The 13068-nt window shown below is 29.1% G+C and overlaps 1 protein-coding gene across 2 annotated transcripts in view; it reads right to left on the reverse strand.

The window, feature by feature from the left end:
- The window catches only part of LOC115438835 (glucosidase 2 subunit beta-like), a 479883-nt gene that overhangs the window by 64614 nt on the left and 402201 nt on the right, over nt 1-13068 (reverse strand). For both annotated transcript variants that reach the window (XM_030162688.1, XM_030162687.1), the window contains exon 13: nt 2962-3033. In XM_030162688.1, coding sequence (XP_030018548.1) covers nt 2962-3033 — 72 coding nt within the window. The remainder of the gene's footprint in view (nt 1-2961; nt 3034-13068) is intronic.

Genomic DNA, 13068 nt, shown 5'->3' on the forward strand with positions numbered 1-13068 from the left:
TTTGTCCATATAGCGTATCACTTAGCAAAGACGACGATTTAAATAAAACTAACCAATGCAATGATATTTATCACAATATAAAAATATACCATGACAAAACATCTCAAGTCAGAAGAAAACTCTCCCACTGAACTTATAGGAAGTCTCAAATCATCACGAACAGGACGATGTGTCCCAGTATTTTTGTCCATGTACTTAAGAAACATCAACATTTCCTTAAAGTTCAATGGTATTTATCACAAAATAAAACTACATTATAACATTTGTCGTTATTGCTGTGCATCTCAGACCCCTGTTAGAAAAGAAACACCTGTCCCAATACTTTTGTCCATATAGTGTATGTTACAGAAGAAAATAGGATGACATAATTCTATTTGGAATTCATAGAAACATGGTGCACACCACTGAAAAAAGAGTCACTCCTACTGTTGATATGAACGACTCATTCTAATAGAAGTCTAATTATTCTGAATATAAACACAAAACAAAATACTACTACTACTACTACTACTTCTTCTAATAATAATACTTCTCATAATAATAGTAATAATAATAATAATAATAATAATAATAATAATAATAATGATAATAATAATAAAAAACCCAGAAGCTATAACACAAAAACAGAAAACAAACAACAACAACAACAACAATACTACCACTACTACTAATAATAATACTTCTAATACTACTACTACTACTAACAATAATAATAATAATAACAACAACAATACTACTACTACTACTACTAATAACAATAATAACAACAATACTACTACTACTACTACTACTACTAATAATAATAATAATGACAACAATACTACTACTACTACTACTACTACTACTACTACTACTACTACTAATAATAATAATAATAATAATAACAACAATACTACTACTACTACTACGAATAATAATAATAATAATAATAATAATAATAATAATAATAATAATAACAACAACAATACTACTACTACTACTACTAATAATAATAATAACAACAACAATACTACTACTACTACTACTACTAATAATAATAATAATAATAATAATAATAATAACAACACTACTACTACTACTACTACTACTACTACTAATAATAATAATAATAATAACAACAATACTACTACTACTACTACGAATAATAATAATAATAATAATAATAATAATAATAATAATAATAATAACAACAACAATACTACTACTACTACTACTAATAATAATAATAACAACAACAATACTACTACTACTACTACTACTACTACTAATAATAATAATAATAATAACAACAATACTACTACTACTACTACGAATAATAATAATAATAATAATAATAATAACAACAACAATACTACTACTACTACTACTAATAATAATAATAATAATAACAACAACAATACTACTACTACTACTACTACTACTAATAATAATAACAACAACAATACTACTACTACTACTACTACTAAAAATAATAATAACAACAACAATACTACTACTACTACTACTACTACTACTACAAATAATAATAATAATAATAACAACAACAATACTACTACTACTACTACTACTACTACTACTAATAATAATATATGTATCTGATCACTCATAGCATCAGCAGAAAGTCAGTTTGCTTTTTATCGATTTATATCACAAATACATTTAAAAAAAAAAAAAAAAAATTCAAACCAAATTTCTCAAGGCTTTAAATCCACGAGAACTTCTGATCTTGAGACATTTTTAGTTATGGATTTTTCAAGTTTGGACAAACTATTCATTAGCTCAATGAGTTCATTTGTTCATTAGCTCTATATGGATATTTTATTTTCAAGTTTAAAAGTTATTATCAATTAGTAGAACTAGGAAACAGAACAAGAGTGTCAACAACAGTGTCCTGCTGTCTCTATGTCCTCTTAATAGAGACATTTGTTGTTAGTATACATGATATTAACTCTTAATTAGCCATGAGTATTATAAAAAGGAGTTGATAATATTATTTATTTTGTTGTTGTTGTTGTTGTTTTGTCTTTTTTGAGTTTAATGGATCTGTAGGTTTGTTGTATAATGTGTTTTTTTAGTATTGTGTCTGTGTGGTTCCTTTTGTCGAAGTAGATGTTCATATAAATGTATAATTTAAAATAAAATAAAAAAAGAATTTGGCAACAGAAAAAACAAAGGACAGATCATATTTTTGTCACCATCCTCTGACATTATCAGTGTCAGAGTACAGACAGTCCTGGGGAGAAAAGAATGGGGAAAAAAACTGCACTTCTTATCAGATCTAAAGGTGCGTTTCTATGGCGACTGCACAGAATCTTTCATAACACATAGGTATTTTTGATGCACATCAATGTCCATCGATGGAGCTGGTCTCAGATGAGGGGTGGGGAGGGGGTGTAATCAAAACCCATCTAGTCCACAGCAGTGTATGAAACTAGGCCTGTTTATCATTGATCAGATGGGATTAAAACTATTATAGCGATCTGTTAGCGATTGATTAAAGAGCATATGAAGCCTAACCGATTCAATAACGATTAAAAAAAAAAAAAAAAAAAAAAAAAAATCGATGGGGTAAATATTGGTCTGGGGTTAACTCCATCAGAACACTGTAACAATGATTAAAGAGCTTTCATATGAGCGCACCGCTGGGATCTGGATCACTATTAATGGAATTAGAGTGTGTATCATCTGAATTAACACCATCGTCATAACGACGCTCTTACTTTCGGACTCTTTCTGTTGTGAATGTGCTCGTGCTCGGCGTTCTGCCTCTAAATGTCACAGTCTCAGTGTTAGAAAAGCTCCGATTGTCGCTGCTAAAATGTTAACACATGCGGTTGGGTCTTATTACCCAGAGTTCCACAGCGGTAAGGCCCCCCCTCCCGACCCGACACACCCTGGATGATCAGCCTTCACTGGCGCTTTCATTTTCCAGACAAAAGAGAGGGTGATTTAGGTACTTACCCTAATGACACCTCGGTTCCTGAAGTGCTCTTTTGTGTGACTTGATTGAAGGGGCAAAGAGTGTAAGTATACCTGCAGGGGGCGACAAAACACAATGTACGCACTTAGGAACAGTGGGGGGGCCAAAGGACGCACATTATCTATATATTATAAAAAAAAAACAAAAAAACCCCATACACACACTATAGGCATTGGTGGCCAAAATATGTTCTATTTAATCGTATGTAGAGCTGAAACGATTAATTGACTTGAACTGATTAAAAAAAACAAAAATTCTTGAAAGTATTAAAAGTATATTTCAGGTCTGAGCTGTGAAATCAAGGATATGTTTGTAATTGTTGTAGTTGCACATAAAATAGAGTGTGATGCTCCAAGTAGAACTGAAACGATTAATCGACTTGAATCAATTAAAATAAATAAATACATGTCAAAAAATATTCTTGAAAGTATATATCAGATCTGAGCTGTGACATCAGATATTTTCATGTTTGTTGTGGTTGTACAGAAAATAGAGTGTGATGCTCCAAGTACAGCTGCACGATTAATCAATTAATCGACTTGAATTGGGAAAAAAAAAAATAAAATAAAAATTGAAAGTACTAAAAGTATATTTCAGGTCCGAACTGTGACATCATAGATATGTTAGTAATTGTGGTTATACAGAAAATAGAGTGTGACGCTCCACGTAGAGCTGAAACGATTAATCAGTTAATCGACTTGAATTGATTAAAAAAACAAAAATTCTTGAAAGTATTAAAAGTATATTTCAGGTCTGAGCTGTGATATCAAAGATATGTTTGTAATTGTTGTAGTTGCACATAAAATACAGTGTGATGCTCCAAGTAGAACTGAAACGATTGATCGATTAATCAACTTGAATCAATTAAAATAAATAAAAATATTCTTGAAAGTATGTTTCACGTCTGAGCTGTGACATCATAGATATGTTAGTAATTGTAGTGGTTGTACAAAAAATACTCTGACGCTCCAAGGAGAGCAGAAATGATTAATTGATTAATTGACTTGAATCAATAAAAAATTAAAAAAAAAATTAAAAAAATTCTTAAAAGTATATTTCAGTCTGAGCTGTGACATCATAGATATGTTAGTAATTGATATAGTTGTATAGAAAATAGCGTGATGCTCCAAGTAGAGCTGAAACGATTAATCGATTAATCGGCTTGAGTCGATTAAAAAAACAAAAAATTTAAAGTATGTTTCAGGTCTGGGCTGGACATCATAGATATGTTAGTAATTGTTATGGTTGTACAGAAAATAGTGTGACACTCCAAGTAGAGCAGAAACGATTAATTGATTAATCGACTTGAATCAACTAAAATAAATAAATACATTTTAAAACATGTTCTTAAAAGTATATATCAAATCTGAGCTGTGACATCAGATATTTTCATATTTGTTGTGGTTGAACAGAAAATAGAGTGTGAGGCTCCAAGTACAGCTGCACGATTAATCGATTAATCGATTAATCGACTTGAATTGGTTAAAAAAAAAAAAAAAAAAAAAAAAATTTGAAAGTGCTAAAAGTATATTTCAGGTCTGAACTGTGACATCATAAATATGTTAGTAATTGTGGTTATACAGAAAATAGACTGTGACGCTCCACGTAGAGCTGAAACGATTAATCGACTTGAATCAATTAAACCAATAAATAAATAAATGAAAATATTCTTGAAAGTATATTTCAGATCTGAGCTGTGCCATCAGATATTTTCGTATTGTTGTGGTTTTACAGAAAATAGAATGTGACGCTCCAAGTAGATCTGAAACGATTAATCGATTAATCGACTTGAATTGATTCAAAAAACAAAAATTCTTGGAAGTATTGAAAGTACATTTCAGGTCTGAGCTGTGACATCATAGATTTGTTAGTAATTGTTGTGGTTGTACAAAAAATACTGTGATGCTCCAAGGAGAGCAGAAATGATTAATCGATTTGAATCAATTAAAAAATAAATAAATAAAAATATTCTTAAAAGTATATTTCAGTCTGAGCTGTGACATCATAGATATGTTAGTAATTGATATAGTTGTACAGAAAATAGTGTGACGCTCCAAGTAGAGCTGAAACGTTTAATCGATTAATCGGCTTGACTTAATTAAAAAAACTAAAAAATTGAAAGTATGTTTCAGGTCTGGGCTGTGACATCATAGATATGTTAGTAATTGTTGTGGTTGTACAGAAAATGGAGTGTGATGTTCCAAGTAGAGCTGAAACGATTAATCGATTAACGGACTTGAATCGGGTACAAAAATATTTGATAAAAATTTTCCTTAATCGAAGTTTCGTTTACTTATTTTTGCTGCTGCTAAACATTGGTTCCGCTGTTGCGTTTCACACGGACACTTAATGTGATGCACATGACACCAGGATCAACACAAAGTTGTGTGTTAGTTCCATCTTAAGCTGTTAGTGAGTATTCAAATAACACTGGTCAACAACAAATGTATTGTTTCAGTTTTTTGAGCTGATTTAGGATCATTTTGGTGTGCTGAATCCAAAAATCACATTCATTTTGCTCAATCAGGTCAACTTTCTGAACTATGCTACATATTGGCTTTTTAACATTTTTGCTTACATTTATGAGCATTTTCACATCATATGATATAAAATTCTTTCATATTTCTTGCAATAAACGAGGTATGAAGATTTTACTTTTGCAAATTTATGATTGTTTTTTTTTTAAATATTACAGGTGAATGAAATGGCTTCGACTAGAAGATCTGGCAAAAATAAGCCTGACGTATTCTGCTACATCTGCGCTGAATACACCATTGTACCTAACAGGAATCCTGTTAGAAAATGATTTTTTTTCCTCTTAAAACCTATTTTGGGTGAGAACTATATAAAAAATCAACTGATAAAGTCTGATTGAGAAAAACAGATGTCATTTTTGGATTTAGCGGTGCAAAATGGTCCTAATTCAGTTGAAAAAACCTAGACAATTTGCAAAAAACATTTTTTTGTAACCCAGTGTAATCATTTAATCGAATTGAAGTGAAGAAATTAACCGATAACTGCCGCTCTGTAAAAGATTTGTACTGCATCAGTGGCTCGGACAGGTTTGTGTTACAGGTTTGTCAACTAAAATAAATAAATACATTTTTAAAAATGTTCATGAAAGTATATATCAGATCTGAGCTGTAACATCAGATATTTTCATATTTGTTGTGGTTTTACAGAAAATAGAGTGTGATGCTCCAAGTACAGTGGCACGATTAATCGATTAATCAACTTGAATTAGTAAAAAATAATGATTGATTGATTTTTATTTTTTTTTTGCGAAAGATAAGAGGTTTTATTCATCATATGCACAGTGAAATGTATTTCCATACCTGCAGCTGACAGTAAAATATAAATACATATGCAGGGTAAAAATATACATAAATATAAAAGTACACGTCGAAAAATTGTTAAAACTGGAAGCTCGAGGAAATACAAACAATGTACAGTTTACACTACTGCAGTTATTCTTGTTTTTTTCCATTAAAAAGTCAAATCTGAGGGTAAAGTGTGAATTTAGTGACACTTAAGTCTGGTTTTGTCTTTTACATCATTTTCATCTTATCAAGTCTTTTACTTTGTTTTCTACTTATTTCATCTTTTACACTGAGTTTGTCTTTTTTCTTATATGATATTTTATTGTTTCGACTTTTTACCACATTTTTTTTGTCTTTTACATTTTCAATTTGCTGCATCTTGTACGTTATTTTGTCTCATTATAAAAGGTGTCAGATTGACCTTATTACACTTAATGTGATGAACTGTGAAGAACATCTGAGATTAGAAGTGCGTTTCATCCTGATTTATCGCATTTTTTACACGGAGTTCGTCTGACTTGGTCATTATCTTTGGTGTTCCATCTAATATTCATCCTCATGTTGTTATATTTTCGTCTGTGTGATATGCACTGATGGATTCAATCATCTTTTCCATCTGTAACGGTCCCGTCCAGTTCAAATCAAATTGGTCTTGATATCGTGAAGGCAGGCAGTCATCATGTAAAATAAGAACGATCGATAATTCCTCTAAAATGCCTCAAAGAAAGAAAAAAAGTAAGAATTTAAAAGTAAAAAGTGGTTCTTCTTTATTTATTTATTTTTATTTTTTTATGTATGTATGTTTTTTTTTGTATATAAAAAAAGAAGAACAAAACAAAAAAAAGAAAAAAAAAGGAAAGGAAAGAAGAAAAAAAAAAAAAGTAAAAAGTGTTTGAAAAATAAGTATTTGGATTGTGATCCTTCCCAGATGATCTGAAGAAGCTAAACATTTCATTTACTGTTGCATTATGTGCTTTTTTTTTTTTTTTTAATTCTCTAAGTTACTCTGCATTAGTGACTGATCCACTCGGGTCCATAAGTATTTGGACAGTCATGTTTCCGTTCACCACCACAGTGGATCTGATGGGATTTAAAGGTGGATTTAAGATTTAATTCAAGGTGATGAGATTATCACATAAAAAAAAAAAAAAAAAAAAAAAAAAAAACTAAAAAAAAAAAAAATAATAATAATAATAGTAAGATGTTATAACATGAAAACAGAAAACGAAAATCTTTAAATACATGTAAAATAGTTTAAAGTTTATTTCTTTAATCTCATAAAATTTAGTTTTGAACATTTACAGTTATTTTTTTGTAATAAATATGATTTTTAAAAAATGCTAGTCCTTTTTTTTTTTTTCAGACTAAGTTACTCTGCATTAGTGACTAATCCACTCAGGTCCATAAGTATTTGGACAGTCATGTTTCCGTTCATCACCACAGTAGATCTGATGGGATTTAAAGGTGGACTTTAGCTTTAATTCAAGGTGATGAGATTATCACATAATAAAAAAATGACTAGAAATAAAAATAAATAAATAAATAAGATGTTATAACATGAAAACAGAAAATAAAAATCTTTAAATACATGTAAAATAGTTTAAAGTTTATTTCTTTAATCTCATAAAATTTAGTTCTGAATATTTACAGTTATTTTTTGTAATAAATATGATTTTTAAACATGCTAGTCCTTTTTTTTTTGTTTTTATTTTTTAATTCTCTTTTCTCAGACTAAGTTACTCTGCATTAGTGACTGATCCACTCGGGTCCATAAGTATTTGGACAGTCATGTTTCCGTTCACCACCACAGTGGATCTGATGGGATTTAAAGGTGGATTTAAGATTTAATTCAAGGTGATGAGATTATCACATAAAAAAAAAAAAAATACTACAAATAAAAAAAAAATAAAATAAATAAGATGTTATAACATGAAAACAGAAAATAAAAATCTTTAAATACATGTAAAATAGTTTAAAGATTATTTCTTTAATCTCATAAAACTTAGTTCTGAACATTTACAGTTATTTTTTGTAATAAATATGATTCAAAATGATTTTTCAAGATGATTTTTAATTCTCTTTTCTCAGACTAAGTTACTCTGCGTTAGTGACTGATTCACTCAGGTCCATAAGTATTTGGACAGTCATGTTTCCGTTCATCACCACAGTGGATCTGATGGGATTTAAAGGTGGACTTTAGCTTTAATTCAAGGTAATGACATTATCACATAGAAAAAAATTACTAGAAATAAAAATAAATAAATAAATAAATAAGATGTTATAACATGAAAACAGAAAACAAAAATCGTTGAAAAGTTGTAAAATAGTTGAAAATTTATTTCTTTAATCTTATAAAATTTTGTTCTGAACATTTACAGTTGTTTTCATAATAAATATGATTAAAAAAAAATGCTAGTCCTTTTTTTTTATTATTATTTTTTTTACTAAAACACACTGTTTTAAGCATTTGTTACGTAAAATAAAGATAATTAAGGGCCAGATATTGAAAGTTAAGTATTATTATTATATATTTTTGTATCATTACAGCAATTATTATTTTCCCCCTCACCCCCCCCTTTCTTTCTCACTTTCATTCACACTCCCCTCTTCCCCTTTTCCCTATCTCCCCTTACAAACCTATATTGTTTAGTTGCTCTTTACATTTATGATCTTTTTCGTTGTAATATGATGTTGTGATTGTTGTTGTTTGTCATTACGCTGTCATTGTTGTTGTTTTTGGTTTGTTTATTTGTTGATTTTTCCCTTTGTTTATGTGTTGTTGTTGTTTTTCTGTCCACAGTGTCTTGTTAACTACCACTAATAAAAAAAAAAAAAAAAAAAAAAAGTTAAGTTAAGTTAGTTTGGCAAAAACAACATTTTCTGACACTTTTATTGCAAAAAACAACAACAAAAAAACAACAACAAAGAAATCTAAACAGCTTGTTATAAAGGTAGGCCTTATAGGGTTAAGTGTTCTACTCTAATGAACTAACTAATATTTTGTCTATATACATGAAGCGAAAAAAAAAAAAAAAAAAAATCATTATAAAACAGTAATGTGAAAAACTAATGAAAAACGACCTCCGTAGAAGCTGCACAGAGACAGAAGACCTTGAAGTGAACACAGAGACACAAACTTTTGAATAACACTCCATGTAATATTATAACTAAAAAAAAAATAGACTGGCTATTCCCAAAAAAACAAAAAACAAAAAAAAAAAAACAACGGTTACGTGATTTAGATGATGTAATGCTGCCTTTCCTAAAATGGGTCATGGAGATGTTTTGATTGAATCCAAAGTAAAATACAATTATATGACGTGAAAGAGAAAAAGAAAGAGTTATAAAATGAAGGGGTTTTTTTTTGTTTTTGTTTTTTATGGGTTCGAACCATGCTATGCTACCTATTTTAATACTAGAGTTCTTTGTTGTGAATATGATACAATAATACTGGTCATTTACACACATCTAATGAATGTGAATGTAAATATGAAGTCATTTATTCACATTAGAGACATCTGTTAAAAACAGAAATGGAAAAACAGAATGTAATGCCATTTTTATCTCCCAAAAACAGTATTACAACATTGGATTTGATATATTCGATGATTGCTGTGAAGCTAAGAATGTGATAAATCTTTTAAAAAAAATGAATAAAATTGTCATGAAAAGGAACAAAAAATGAACAAAATAATCCAGAAAATGAACAAACGTGAATGAAATAGTCAAGAAAAAAAAAACAAAATCATTGAGAAAATGAACAAAATGTTCAAGAAAATGAACAACCTACAAAATTATCAAGAAAATGAACAAAAATCTACAAAATTATCAAGAAAAAGAAGAAAAGCCTACAAAATATTCAAGAAAATGAACAAGATCCTACAAAATTATCAAGAAAATGAAAAAAAAAAAAAAAAAAAACTACAAAACTATCAAGAAAGTGAACAAAAACCTACAAAGTTATCAAGAAAGTGAGCAAAAACTTACAAAATTATCAAGAAAATGAACAAAAACCTACCAAATTATCAAGAACATGAACAAAAATCTGCTAAATTATCAAAAAAGTAAAAAAATGTACAAAATTATCAAGAAAATAAAAAAAACCCTACAAAATTATCAAGAAAGTGAACAAAAACCTTCAAAATAATCAAGAAAATGAAGAAAAATCTACAGAATTATCAAGAAAATGAAAAAAAATCTACGAAATTGTCAAGAAAATGAACAGAAATCTGCGAAATTGTCAAGAACATGAACAAAAACCTACAAAATTATCAAGAAAATGAAAAACCTACAAAATTATCATAAAATAAAAAAAAACCCTACAAAACAATCAAGAAAATGAACAAAAGCGTACAAAATTATCAAGAAAATGAACAAGAATTTACAAAATTATCAAGAAAATGAACAAGAATCTACAAAATTATCAAGAAAAAGAAGAAAAGCCTACAAATTATCAAGAAAAAGAAGAAAAGCCTACAAAATATTCAAGAAAATGAACAAGATCCTACAAAATTATCAAGAAAATGAAAAAAAAAATCTATAAAACTATCAAGAAAGTGAACAAAAGCCTACAAAGTTATCAAGAAAGTGAACAAAAACTTACAAAATTATCAAGAAAATGAACAAAAACCTACCAAATTATCAAGAACATGAACAAAAATCTGCTAAATTATCAAAAAAGTTAAAAATGTACAAAATTATCAAGAAAATAAACAAAAAAACCTACAAAATTATCAAGAAAGTGAACAAAAACCTTCAAACTAATCAAGAAAATGAAGAAAAATCTACAGAATTATCAAGAAAATGAACAAAAATCTACGAAATTGTCAAAAAAATGAACAAAAATCTGCGAAATTGTCAAGAACATTAACAAAAACCTACAAAATTATCATAAAATAAAAAAAAACTACAAAACAATCAAGAAAATGAACAAAAGCGTTCAAAATTATCAAGAAAATGAACAAGAATTTAAAAAATTACCAAGAAAATGAACAAGAATCTACAAAATTACCAAGAAAATGAACAAAAATCTATAAAATTATCAAGAAAGTGAATAAAAACCTACAAAATTATCAAGAAAATCATCGAAAACCTACAAAATTATCAAGAAAGTGAATAAAAACCTGCCAAATTATCAAAAAAGTCAACAAAACTGAAGCCAATTAGACCTGTTTCCTACATTTACCTATTATCATATTCACATATTCCACTACTTTTGCGAAGCTCAGACTTTGTTAAACCCGTTTCAACACATTTAGTTGAGTTTTAAGGAACCGCGACGTCAGACGGAACGACCAGAACACTGACAGGAAGCTAGCGCTAACCCCGCCACCTGTAGTTTGTCCATGAGTTCGCAATTAGCCGAAAACATGTCCGACAGGGTTTTGTGAGGACGGAGCTGGAGAGCAGAGGCCTGATCGCTGCTGTGGAAAACCAGCTGATCAAAGGACGCCTTGGCAAATCTGACAAGAGGTTGAGGCAGCCGGGCTCTTCGCCTCGACATCTGAGCCATTAAGAACGACTGTTAGAAAAGAGCCGGGGATGCTCCGACCGCCTCGACCACCAGCGCAAACACATACAGTCAGCCAGCGGATGAGATGGGGGTAAAGAAACGGCAGCGGCGTTAAGTAGACGTGGGATCAAAAGAAGCAAGATGAAAGAAACCGAGAATATGAACGCAACAGAAAAGGAGGGAGGAGCCACTGGACCAATGTTTACTCATGTGTTTGTTTGTGGCCTGAATTAAACGCTTCTCATGTTCCAGGCTTTTATTTAGACGTTTATCCTGTCGTGTCTGATGTACGTTACGAAGGGTAAACCCCGTCTCCCGTCTGACAACAAGGAAAAGAAAAAAAAAAGAAAAGAAAATTAACAAAACCCTACAAAATGGTCATGAAAGTGAACAAAAACCCACAAAATTACCAAAAAATGAACAAAAATTGAAAAATTATCAAAAAAGTCAGCAAAAACTTACAAAATTATAAAGAAAATGAACAAAAACCTAAAAAATTATCATAAAATGAAAACGAATCCACAAAATCATCAAGTAAATGAACAAAAACCTTAAAATTATCAAGAAAATGAACAAAAACTCACAAAATTATCAATAACATGAACAAGAATCTACAAAATTATCAATAAGTGAACAAAAACCAACAAAAATTATAAAGAAAATGAACAAAAACTACAAAATTATCAAAATATGAACAAGAACCTACAAATTGTCAAGAAAATGAACAAAAACCTACCAAATTATCACGAAAATGAACAAAAACTACAAACTTATCAAAAAAATGAACAAAAACCTAGCAAATAATCAAGAAAATGAACAAAAACTACAAACTTATAAAAAAAAAAAATGAACAAAAACCTAGCAAATTATCAAGAAAATGAACAAAAACTGCAAAAATTATCAAAAATATGAACAAGAACCTACAAAATTGTCAAGAAAATGAACAAAAACCTACAAAATTGTCAAGTAAATGAACAAAAACCTACAAAATTACGAAGAAAATGAACAAAAACTACAACCTTATCAAAAAAATGAACAAAAACCTAAAAAATTATCATAAAATGAAAACGAATCCACAAAATCATCAAGTAAATGAACAACAACCTTAAAATTATCAAGAAAATGAACAAAAACTCACAAAATTATCAATAATATGAACAAGAATCTACAAAATTATCAATAAGTGAACAAAAACCAACAAAAATTATAAAGAAAATGAACAAAAACTACAAAATTATCAAAAATATGAACAAGAA

Source organism: Sphaeramia orbicularis, chromosome 18 (genome assembly GCF_902148855.1).
Source record: "Sphaeramia orbicularis chromosome 18, fSphaOr1.1, whole genome shotgun sequence".
NCBI lineage: Eukaryota > Metazoa > Chordata > Actinopteri > Kurtiformes > Apogonidae > Sphaeramia > Sphaeramia orbicularis.